At 43.5% G+C, this 12,917-nt stretch overlaps 1 protein-coding gene across 1 annotated transcript in view; it reads right to left on the reverse strand.

Annotated features, from left to right (window-relative positions):
* The window catches only part of ADCY10 (adenylate cyclase 10), a gene marked incomplete at its 3' end in the record, with an annotated part of 106,331 nt that overhangs the window by 14,373 nt on the left and 79,041 nt on the right, over window positions 1-12,917 (reverse strand). The window contains exons 22-29 of the mRNA XM_081256265.1: window positions 10,754-10,823; window positions 9,726-9,957; window positions 7,722-7,829; window positions 7,033-7,214; window positions 3,589-3,745; window positions 1,344-1,548; window positions 1,169-1,265; window positions 514-629 (exon numbers count right to left, since the gene is read on the reverse strand). Coding sequence (XP_081112391.1) covers window positions 514-629; window positions 1,169-1,265; window positions 1,344-1,548; window positions 3,589-3,745; window positions 7,033-7,214; window positions 7,722-7,829; window positions 9,726-9,957; window positions 10,754-10,823 — 1,167 coding nt within the window. The remainder of the gene's footprint in view (window positions 1-513; window positions 630-1,168; window positions 1,266-1,343; window positions 1,549-3,588; window positions 3,746-7,032; window positions 7,215-7,721; window positions 7,830-9,725; window positions 9,958-10,753; window positions 10,824-12,917) is intronic.

The raw sequence follows: 12,917 nt of genomic DNA on the forward strand, positions 1-12,917 counted from the left end.
TCAGTCTTCGCGTTCACACTTCCCTTGCTGGCAGCAATATCCACATCCCTAGTTGAAAATATGGCTGGGAAAAAGAATGCCCAGTTTGGCCCCTCTGGTTTAATATGTACACTGAGGCCTGCCTACCTGGTGCAACAAGAAGGTTATCAGGAAAGAACTTGTTTTCCAAATCACTAACAGCTGCCAGTGCCTGGAACCCTCACCTCACCATTAGCAGCCCTACCCTTCATTTTCAAGCAGGAAGTCTCTAAGTCTGTCCTGCTAAAAATTAAATGCCCTAGTAGAAGCCACATAGTAAGATACTGTCAGTCACCATCACTTGTGTGACAAATGATCTGACACTTTAACTGGCAGCTTAAATTCTAAATTCTCTTCCTTGTTGGTCCCTTGCAATCCTTGCACCTTCTAGCCAGAAACCCAGTGGTCTCAAAGCCCTAGCCCTGTCACCTGCCACACCACACCAACGCAAGTGTTATCCCCCCAGTTCCTTACAAATTCCAAGGCCATGCTCACCAGAATAAAGCATGATGTCCAGGCAGACAAAATAGAAAAATGCCTTGCTGAAGATATGCTCTTCTGCTACAGAAAGATCCCACAGCCACCCCAGCACCTGGATCAGTTGCTTGTATCTATGGATAAGAAAAGGTGGTAGGATTAAAAACTAGTGTGTGGGGAGAGAAGGAAGTTCAGTCCTAGTCTCAGTCCTGCCCAGCCATTCAGGACCAAGTACGATTCTTCAACAGACTTCAGACCCACTCCTAAATCTCAAGTTGGCTCTCTGTTCAAACTGTTCTCTCCTGGACCTTTCTATCAGGGTGGCCAGAGTCAGGCCAAGTTGGCCTGTGCCTCTGGTCCTGGCTGCTATTCTCTGGGAATTTGCCTCCCCTGTGAGACTGTTCCCTTTCTTCCACCTGGCAGTGGTGGAGGCCTGATTCCCACAGTGGGGCTGACTGTGTGACCCTCCTCCAGCCACTGGCCAGAGCAACCAGGTTAGAGGTGATGCCTGTGAAAGAGTAGTGGTATCCCAAGGATGATGATTATCAGTTACATCAGCTTCTGGTAAACCTTACTTCCTGCCCCACCCTATGGCCGGGGTTAAGTAAACCCAGAACATTCCATTAATATGGCTTTCTTCCTCTAATTTTGGAAAATGCCTTGAGATAAATACCTGTTTTTCAAGAAGAGGGATATACAAAGCCAGCAGAGGACCAGATAGTGTTTGTTGGGATTACGAAGCAATGACCACATCTTGTGGGCTCGAGAGCCTGGGAAGAAAACAATTCCAGTATATTTCTGGGCATTACTTGTATCTGCAAGTTCTTTCTTGACCAGCCAGGTCTTACCTAAGTCAATGGCCAAGTCCAAGTGACCCATTAGGAGCTTGATATAGCAAAGTGTATCAGCCACGTAGGTCATGATTTCAACGCCCTCGCGTTTCAGGGGGAGGTTGAAGATGTGCTCCATGGTCATGACCTCATATTTGAACCATATGCCCTGGTAGCCGGCTAGATGGTGGTACAGTGAATAGTCCAGGTAGGCCTTAATGATCTGAAATGGCAGCAATGGAGGAGAAGAGGAGAGACGGGGCAAGACTGGGATGGAATCCAAAGCAGAAAGCCCAGGATATCACCAATCATCTGCCAGTAAACATGGATATATTAAGCTTGGGAATGGAGCCCGACATTTGGCCAAACCATAGGCTTAGATACAGAAATCCAGCTGAGTTTCTGCCACCTATTTAATGCATGATCCAGGACAAGCTCAATGGCCCCTTTTGCCCACACAGGGTCCTTAAACAAAATATATGAATTTTAATTTTTGTGAAAAATAAAAGCAATAGCTTATATGTGTGGATATATGACTGCATACCAAAAAGCCTGGAAGGATTCATTCCAAACTACCAAATGGGTAACTGTAAAAAGCAGTTACCTATTTGTTGCAGTTGGAGTAGAGATTTGAGGGACTTTTTACTTTATGCATTTCTGTGATGTTTAATTTATTGTTATAACAAGCATGTATTGCTTTTGTTGTTTAACAATAAAGGAAGGTTGGTTTGGTTTGCTTTGCTTTCAAAAAAATGTTAAGGACTCTAGTTCTAAACTTAACTGGGAGATTGAAGAGAAGGTGGTTACTCTGTAAACAACTCTTCAATCTGGTGATGCTGTCGTCGTTGACGTGGTTCCTGGCAAACCCACGTGTGTTAAGAGCTTCTCTGACTCTCCTCCTCTGGGCCGTTTTGCTGTTCGTGACTTGAGACACACAGTTGCTGTGGGTGTCATCAAAGCAGTGGACAAGAAGGCAGCTGGGGTTGGCAAGGTCACCAGGTCTGCCCAGAAAGCTCAGAAGGCTAAATGAATATTATCCCCAATACCTGCCACCCCAGTCTTAACCAGTGCTGGAAGAACAGTCTTAGAACTGTTTGTTTCAACTGGCCATTTAAGTTTAATAATTAGCAAAAGACTGGTTAATGATAACAGTGCATGGTAAAACCTTCAGAAAGAAGGGAGAATGTTTTGTGGACCATTTGTTTTGTGTGTAGCAGTTTTTCAGGAAAAACAGTGAAAGAACTTGAAATGGGCCAAAACAAAAAAAATTCAGTGCGTGTCCTGTCTAGCTCACTCATCAAGGTTATCTCTGCCTTTCACTGCCTTTGGGAAACTGGTAGTAATGTAAATGATTCTTTTTCATAGAAATAGAAATGTTCGGTGGAATACAAGTGATTCTATTCTTGCCCTGTGACTAGACTAGTTTTGTATACATTCATAAATTAAATTCTCCTGGGAACCAGTTGTAACATCTTACTAGTTCTCTCACTAACTTTCACTAACTTTAATGAGCTCAATAACATCTTTGCTGCGTGTTCTTTTACTTTTACTTTTTTTGGCCATGCTGCGCAGCTTGTGGGATTTTAGTTCCCCAACCAGAGATTGAACCCGGGCCCTCGGCAGTGAGAGCACGGAGTCCTAACCTCTGGACCACCAGGGAATGATTTTATCTTTTTAAAAGAATTATCCTGTTACATTTTCCTTTTTCACCCTCATTCTCTTACAAGTACAATGTGGAGTTTTCCAACGGAGAGTTATGTGACATTACAAGGAAGTGAAAGTAGAAGCAGATTGAGAATCTGTCTTCTGTGAAGTCAGACATTAAGGTATTTGCAAAAATGTAATACCTGCCATTCTTCTCACAAAATTTTTTGTTTTGGGAAATAGAGTTTTTTTCAATGAAAACGTTAATTATGTTCATATGTCATGGGTTTATTTTCTTTAAAAAAATATTTTTAAAGTATCTCAGTTTTTGTTTCTTATATGACAGTATCAATAGATATACCCCATAAAAATATATGATCCCATAAAAAATATATAAATATATAAACCCACATAAAAAGCTATTTGAGGTCCTAAATTATTAGGAGTATAAGGGGATCCTGGGACCAAAATGTTTGACAACTGCTAGCCTCAGCAGAACAATCTAGTCTGGAAGGTTTTTATTAAATCTTCATGATTTTGAATTTTGATTGGCTTTCACTAGGCTTTCCTCTCCAAATGAGATTCAGAAACGTAAAAAGCAGCTACAAAAATACCCTACCTGGAAATCATCTTGAGTTTCCAGGGCAGTATTCACTTGCATCAGAGCTGCCAGGTGGCAATAATACTTGTAGTGAAAAAAATAATTTAAGCTATAGATCTGCCACAGTAAGGAGAAGCAAGTGGTTTGCTGGTAAAGTTGCGCCAGCCTCTTCTTCCTATTAGATAAAGTACACACATGGGACATAAGAAGAAGGTATCGCCACCAGCATGCTTGAGGGAAGCGCAGGGGCAGAGTCCTCACTACTGGCTTGGGGGTCAAAACAGACTTGAGTTTGAGGCCTGTTTCCTTTACTTGGAAATTAACATGCACGTTAATTTTTTTTTTCATTTTCAGCACACAGTATTTTTTTATTGACACATAGTTGATTTACAATGTTGTGTTAATTTCTGCTGTACAGCAAAGTGATTCCATTATACATATGTATATTGATACATTAGTTTTGTTTGTTTGTTTTTGCGGTACGCGGGCCTCCCACTGTTGTGGCCTCTCCCGTTGCGGAGCACAGGCTCCGGACGTGCAGGCTCAGCGACCGTGGCTCACGGGCCCAGCCGCTCCGCGGCATGTGGGATCTTCCCGGACCGGGGCACGAACCCGTGTCCCCTGCATCAGCAGGCGGACTCTCAACCACTGCGCCACCAGGGAAGCCCTGTGGAGTCTCTTTTATAGGAGCTCTAATCCCAGTCATGAAGGCTCCACCCTCATAACCTTATCATGTCCTAAAGGCCCCACCTACTATTACCGTCACTTTTGGGAGTTAGAATTCAACTTATGAATTTTGGGGGATGCATTCAGACCACAGCAGAATGGGCTTGTTTAAAAGGCTCATTTCCTTTGTTGAGCTGAGTTCCCGGCTCCTTTCCACCATGTGAGGATACGACAAGAAGCCTGTGACCCTGAAGAGGGCCCCGGCCCAGCCACGCTGGCACTAGGACCTCAGACTTCCAGCCTCCAGAATTGTGAGCAATAAACTTCTGCTGTTAATAAGGCACCCGGCCTGTGGTATTTTGTCACAGCAGTCCAAACAGACTAAAACACATTCTGACAACGGAGTGGAATGTTGCAGGAGATGGTGAACTTCCTGTGCTGGAATTATTCAAGGGAAGGATGGCTGACCACCTACCGAGAATGTTTGGGGTCTCAGCCTCAGCGTCCACAAGTCATTTAACTGGTAACTTAGCCTCCAATCTTCTCTATTTGTGATAAAAATGGGATCCTAAACTGGCTGCAATCTTAGTAATTTAACAAAGCCAAGAAAACAAAATATAACTAGAAATAACTATCAAAAAGCAGATTTTAGGGCTTCCCTGGTGGCGCAGTAGTTGAGGGTCTGCCTGCTGATGCAGGGGACACGGGTTCGTGCCCTGGTCCGGGAAGATCCCACATGCCGCAGAGCGGCTGGGCCCGTGAGCCATGGCCGCTGAGCCTGCGCATCCGGAGCCTGTGCTCCGCAAACGGAGAGGCCGCGGCAGTGAGAGGCCCACGTACCGCAAAAAAAAAAAAAAAAAAAAGGCAGATTTTAAATAAAGATGAGAAGAAAGGAAGATATCCTAGAGATTCTTAAAGAAGAATTCCAGGTACTTTCAGTTTAGACATTGATGACATTCATTCTGTTGTGGAAGTTATTTTTTAGTTTCTAAGGAAACATGGAGAAGGTAAAATCCCTTATAACATAGGGAGTTCATGAAGCTGTAGAAATTCTGACATTAAATATTGTTTCTTAATGTCCTTATTTTTGAGATGAGAACCTTTCGACTGGACAGCATTTTAAGCCAATTGTTCTGTAGTTTCTTCCTGATCATCACTTTTTCACCTTCTCCTCTTGTGCAGGTACTTCTTATTCCTTTTACAAAATATGGCTGTACATTAGGCTTGTCAGATTTAGGGAATGAAAATATGGGATGCCAAGTTAAATCTGAATTTCAAAACAATTCTTTTAGAATGCATATGTCCTAAATATCTTGTGTGATATAAGGTATACTAAAAAAATCATGTATTATTGATCTGAATTTTAAATTCAACTAGGCATCCTTTATTTCATCTGGCAGCCCTCTGTGACCCAAACTCCCATTCTCTCTTACCTCTCCGAGAGATCTCTGCTGAACTTCTCCCCGCCCCTCCCCCTCCTGGTGTCTCCTGAGGCAGCAAGCTTAGATTCTCAGGAGCCTGTCCCCAGCCTGCAAAGGAGCTCAGCTGCACCCTATTTCCATCCCAGCCTCCCCCATAGTCAAGGGAACACTTTCAGGAAACTGGGGAAGGCAGTTTTTGGTGGGGTTGCCAAAGAATTGCAGCAACTTGCCCATAGAAATAGATACTTGTATCTCAGGCAGAACCTGTGGGAATATTGCAGCTGGCCTCTCCCAAGATGGAAGAGATCTACTGCCAGCTCTCCAGATCCCCAACTAGGTGGCATCTCTCTTGGTATGAATTGCTAGGTAGGTGGAATACATTTTTAAAACTTTTATTGTGGAAAATTTCAAACATGCACACACAGTAAAACAGAAAAATATAATGAGCCACATGTACCCAGCATCCAGCTTCAGCAACTATCAACATTCTTATTACATCTGTCCTTCTACTCATTGTTTCCTTCTCCTACCCCACCTCATTATTTTTGTTTGTTTTTTTTTTTGTTTTGTTTTGTTTTGTTTTGTTTTTTGCGGTACGCGGGCCTCTCACTGTCGTGGCCTCTCCTGTTGCGGAGCACAGGCTCCGGACGCGCAGGCCCAGCAGCCATGGCCCACGGGCCCAGTTGCTCCGCGGCACGTGGGATCTTCCCGGACCAGGGCACGAACCCGTGTCTCCTGCATCGGCAGGCGGACTCTCAACCACTGCGCCACCAGGGAAGCCCCCCACCTCATTATTTTTTATAGTTCTTTTATAGATAAAATTTACATACGTTGAAATGTACATATCTTAATGGTATAATCTTGACCAATGGATACCCCATGTAACCCATGTATCTATATAGAGTTACAAAAATGGGTGGGCTGTTTTGTCTTTTGGCAGATGTCTTCAGGACCTGCCATTTTTCTTTGGGGCAGGGACAATACCCAGGGTTTTAGCACTGAATTGGAAGAGGACTTGTGACTGAGGGTCTAGGAACAGGTGGTGCAGATTCCCATTGGAACATGGATGGCCAGAGGGGTTAGTGGGTAAGATGAGTGGGGAGGGGCACTGGAGCTCACCTTGCAAAGGGCTCCCTTAAGGTTTTGTCACCTGAACTCCCTTTGGCAAAAGCTGCCTGTTAAGTTGTTCTGAGGCAACCCAGCCCTGGCCTGGGAGCCCCGCTCCCACTCATCCCTTCCCACACCAGCGAGCCACCAGGACTCCTTGCGCCCGCTAGAGGCCCAGGCTTTGGGGGCTGACTGTTGGACTATGTGTAGGTCTCTCTCCTCTGGGGAGTGAGATGAGACACCCAGCTCTCCCCAGCTCCTTCCTTACCCTGGAGGTGAGCTCTCTTGGGCCTGCTGATTCTGATTCACATAATGAAAGTGTCTGTTTTTTTCAACATGCATCTGGAGAAACAAGGAGATTAAGTTGTAAGGAAAGATTCGATTGAGGAGCTTCAAGGCCTTCTTCAGCATTTTCTTGGCAAGCACCATCTGGCCCATGTTGAAACAGACCTACAAGGAGAAGAAAGGGGAAGAAAGGAAAAGAAGAAAAGCAGTGATTCTAGGCTTGGTTGGTATGTTCCAAAAATACATAGTTAAGGAATCTTATCCAAAAAAGGTCATTTAAGGCCCAGGAACAAGATCTCCCTGTGCCTGGCACAATCGGAAATGTTTCTTGGATGTATCTGTGGAAGGATGGTTGAATGACTAGGACTTTGCATCCTCATTGTTCATCATCTACCTCTGAGAAAATGTTTACCTATTCCTGTCCCTTTTGGGAGGTTGTTAGAAAAACATTTCATAAAGCTGTCAACTGAGAGGCTAAAGATCATCTTGCTGCAGACAAGGGATGGTGAGGAGGTTTGAGGCCCAGGGCTTGGGGTTCTGGAGTCTTGGGAAAGATCTGTGGCAGAGGATGGGAGGAGGATGTAGAAAGCATAGGGGTGACTTCTACTACTTCTTCTACGTAAAGCCCCAGTGATAAAGAACAGATGAACCACATTTCTAATGGTTTCTTACCTGACCTTTGAGGGTATAAAAGGTAGTCCACTCAAAAGTCTTACTCCAAGATTTTTCCTTCTTGAGAATTTTCAGCAACCTCTCTCCCTCATTCAAATATATGTAAGCCTGCAACCAGCACAAGGAGTAGAAGGTATTGAGTCATCAGGGATTGGGACCACAGAGGGGCCATTGCCCCAGACTCTACTGAAGGAAGAGAAGCAGGACCACCCAGCTCCCACCTCCATCTCTTCCTTCAGCTCCTGATCAGAGTCCTTCAAACTCCAGACAGAAAGGGTGGGGAAAGTTCCTGCTGAAGATATGGGTCACCTTCATGTCCCTCTTGATCCACTGAATCTCTCATTCTAGAGGATGAATATAGAAACCTCCTCCTTTCCTCATGTTGTCTTGTAAGTCACCTTACCTGAAGTTTTCCCCGGGGCGATTGCCCTCTTTGAGTAATTCCATCGCCAACCTCCCTATTTCCAACAGTGTACTCATGGCTCCTGAGGGCATCCTCACATCTATGACAAGCCAGCCTCTACTTTTGGAATGAGTTATGAACCACCCCCATTTCTTTTGCCAGGGCCATCATTGGGAAGTGGAAGAGGAAGGTAAGGCCCTGAGCAACATTTCTCCCTTCATCTTCAACGTCCTATGACATTGCGAAGAGAGTCTTGGCACTTGTAAACACCAAGGCAAGGTCAGACTTGAAGAGTAAAATAAGGTGAGGCACTGTCCCCAAGTCTCATGCAGCCTAAGGCGTATGTGTTGGATGCAGAAAGAGGGAGACAAGGTTTCTTTGCTGGGAGACGGGGAAGCAAATGGCACATTTTGGGATCCTGCACTGGGGCTCTGCTTCCAATCATTGTTTTCCTGAACATTCGTCACTCCCTGGATAATGAGATGAGGGTGAGCACAGGTTTAGTAAGTTAGCCCCCAAGGCTGCCTAAATCTTCTCTTCCTGGTACTCACTGGCCACATCACTGCCTTCTTCACATATGTGTATAAAATATGCACAGGAGCCTTTTGTTCATAAATATTTGAGAGAACCACAGCTTACTGACATTTTTAATGGTTTAATTTTTAAATTTTATATAAATCTAAGGTGTGGAGTTTAATTAGGCCACAACTGTAAAATCTGAAACAGTCCACAAGTGCAGGCATAAAGGGTGGCAGCCATGGCTACTCGGGTGTAGGAGGCTCTGCCCAGAAAGGCATTTCCTCAGGTGAGTTCGTGGAAGCTTAGTCAGCCAGCTGCTCTATGAAAAGTGATCTAAGGTCAAATAAGTTTGAGAGAAAAAATATGTCTCAGTCCTAGCCCAACCCTCTGGGAGATTTCTATGGATGTTAGCATATTAAGACCCTGAAATATCTGTAGTACAAAAATCTGTTTAGCTTTATTCAGCTCAGCGCTTCCCAACTTACTTAAAAATAAATTCTTTTATTTCATTATATGTATCAAATCCCCACATTTCTAAGGGCATATTGCCCTGGAAGGTTATTTACAATTATCCTAGAGAAATATTCACTAGGGCTTTGGTGGCCTAAAGGTATGTATGATAATTTAGCACAAGTTACATGAAGACCAAAGTGAGTGAGCCCCTTCAGGGATCACAAGACTAAAACTAGATTTGTGCTTACTCAAAGACCTACAGGTATTTGTGCTGACAGATACTTGGGGAAGACAGAGAGCAAATGCGGCTGGGACATTACTGAGGAAGACTCTACTGAAACTGAAGAGTTGAAACCAGGGTCCCATGTAGGTAGACAATTCATAGCAAGTTTCTAATGATGGCAGTATTTTAAATGATGTATAATGCTAGTTGTGGTTTATTCTGACTTCTTCACAATCTCAGGCCATTTCCTTTCTGAGCAATTTGATTTTCAAAGAAGGGGTTGCTGCTCAGAATCAAGAACATGAAGTAATAATAATTTTTAAAAAAACACTAGAGCTTTCTTTCTGGTCCTGTGGGCTGTAGGTCTGTCTCAAAGGTGGAGGGGATCTGGGCAGAAACAGCTTACCATATAATTATCACCCAAGATGAGATAAGCAGACGCAAGTTCTAGGAAGTAATATAAGGCTTTGTTGTTTTCTCCCAAAGCCAGAAAATGGTGAGCCAGAGGCATGATGACAATCTCTAGGATTTCCTCACACTGGCAAGATTCCAGAGGGATGATGTCATTCTCAGATGTCCTCATTTTTGATATAATAAGGTCAAAGAAACTCAAGATCTTTTCTCTTATTTCTTCAGAACTGTCCAAATGCAGAAATAAATAGGAGTAATAATTTGTAGATGTAGTATAGTGTTTGATATGAAGATATCTTCAAAAACAAATAAAAGAGCAAGGTAAGAAAATCTAATGTAGATTTCTTCCATTTGGTGGTGGTTTTAGCATCTGTAAAACAACTCAGGAAGTGTGCATCATATACTATTATCTAGGTACTTCAAAGAGGAGCTACAGGGACTTCCCTGATGGTGCAGTGGTTAAGACTCTGCATTCCTAATGCAGGGGGTCCGGTTTTGATCCCTGATCAGGAAGCTAGATCCCACATGCATGCATGCTGCAACTAAGGAGCTGGTGAGCCATAACTAAGGAGCCCGCCTGTCACAACTAAGGAGCCTATATGCTGCAACTACTGAGCCCATGTGCTCTGGAGCCTGTGTGCCACAACTAGAGAGAAGCCCGCACACCACAATGAAGAGCCTGCTTGCCGCAACGAAAGATCCCGCATGCCACAACTGAGGAGCCCACCTGCTGTAACTAAGACCCAGTGCAACGAAATATGTAAATAAATATTTAAAACAAAACAAAACAAAACAAACCCAAAGAGGAGCTACAGCAGAGGATATGGGGGAGGGGGTCTGTCCTGGGAAGGGCCCATAGGTTCCCACTCCATTACGTAACTACTGACCAAACTCACCACACACACCCTCTGATTTGTGCCTAAAAGACCCAGAGTACTGGCCAGAAAAATGATTCTAACAGTGTTCTGAATTTAATGCCAGTTGTTCATGCTCTACCTCCTAAACAATTATAGAAGCCTGTACCTGAGATTTTCAGAAAATATTTCAGATCTCTTAGAAGTCTCTATTCTGGAAAAGGTGATCTTTTCTTCAGCTGGAAAATAAACAAACAAGTGAGTTGTATGGGTCATTGAAATGTTCATGTGGCAGAGATGTCTGGTGTCCACTGAAGCTTCCTGTTCCCCTTCCACGACAAAGTTGTTGTTGCCCAGCCAGGATCTACATTTTCCAGTCCCCAGTGCATCTTAAGTGAAGACATGTGTTTAGTTTGAAAATGGGATTCCATCAGAAGAAATATATGTCACCTCTGAATTGAGATGGTTAGATATCTTCACCACCTTCTCCTTCCACAGGAAAACAAATTAATTGTGGGGATCTAAGGGATAGCAAATCTACAACATAGTCAGTGAGGCTGTGTCCCTGACTGACTGTGTTCAAGGCTATTTGACAACATTCTCATTGGATCATTACCTGGGCAGAAAAAAACTGTCATTCGACGGTGTTAGCCCACTGAAATGTTGGGGTTTGTTTTAGATGATAATATTATCCTAAATAATTTACCCTGCAGTAATTCAAACTAGGAATTAATGATGCTGAAGAAAGCGATGTCAGCTTCTAATGGAGAAATACAGACAATTAATGGAATACCCCAAAGGGCTAACTTAAGGGCTGAGAGCCTTGAATTTAAAACCTTCAGTCTATCTAGACTTCAATAGGTTAGAAAATTCCATAATGATCTTAAAACAGAAAACAAATGAGGATTGTTGAAATCTAGCCACTTCTCCATTCAGGGAGAAGGAAGAATCCTAAAGAGGGGAAGGGACTTGTCTCAGATCATATATCTGTTCGTAATGGAAGTCTCCTGACTCCAAGGTGAATGCATTACTCCACAGATCTTTTAATTTATAAAATTCATATTGATACTTATCACCTTTTTCTGAAAGCTTTCTGTGCCCTTGCCCCATAGAATTAGTGCCTCAACTTGTGTGTGCCCATTGACCCCATGCAGACCTCTATCATCATCCTTTATCACACTGTATAAGGATTAATTTGCCCACCTCTCATAGCCTGCTGTCCAGTTTATCTCTAGTGACTAGAGGCTGAATAAATTGAATTATGCCTTTATCCTCCTATTCCTCTAAAACTTTCTTGTCAGGGTTACCAGTGACAACCAAGTTGCTAAATCCAAAGGTTACAACTTTGTCTGCATCTTATTACACCTCTTGGCAGCATTTACAACAACTGACCACTCCCTTTTTTCACCGGCTTTCATAATACCCGTTCCCTTGTTTCCCTCCCTCATTGGTTGCTCACTTTACTGGCTCCTACTCCTCTCTCAATGTTCCAAATTTTGGTAAGCCTCAGTTTGACAGTGGGCTCTTTTCTCCATCCAAATTTCTCCCTAGATAATTTCACCTGCCCATGACTTTAAATTCTACCCACATGACAATGACTTTTGGTTTTACATCTTTAAGACCTGACATCAACCCTTACCTACTGACTCATATATCCAAGTGTCTCCTTGGCAGCTACCACGTGGATGCCTAATTGCAAAATTAAAATGATCTAAACCGAACTCTTGAATCTCTTTTCCATAAACCTATATCCACCAACGTTTTGCCTGTCTTAGTCAGCATCACTGCCGTATTCATTTCTCAAGGCATCACTGCCATATTCATCTCCTCAAGGCAAAAACCTAGACAATGTGCTTGATTCTTTTCTTTCCCTCACCCTTATCCCCATTCAGTCCATCAGAAAGTCCCATTATGTCTACTCCAATACATATCTGAATCCGTCTTCTTCTGTCCATCTTCTCTATAGCACCACCCTAGTCCATCACCAAATTTCATCTAGGCACGTGTGAAAAAATGATCTCCCTCCTATTCCTATCCTCTTCAATCTGTTTTCTATAAAGAAGGCAGAGTAAGTTTTTAAAAACATGATTCAGGACTTCCCTGGTGGTGCAGTGATTAAGAATCCACCTGCCAATGCAGGGGACACTGGTTCGAGCCCTGGTCCGGGAAGATCCCACATGCTGTAGAGCAACTAAGCCCATGTGTCACAACTACTGAGCCTGAGCTCTAGACCCCATGCTCCACAATGAGAGAAGCCACCGCAATGAGAGAAGCCACTGCAATGAGAACCCCATGCATCGCAATGAAGAGTAGCCCCCACTCGCCACAACTAG

The sequence above is a fragment of the Mesoplodon bidens genome (genome assembly GCF_964165515.1).
Source record: "Mesoplodon bidens genome assembly, chromosome: 2".
NCBI lineage: Eukaryota > Metazoa > Chordata > Mammalia > Artiodactyla > Ziphiidae > Mesoplodon > Mesoplodon bidens.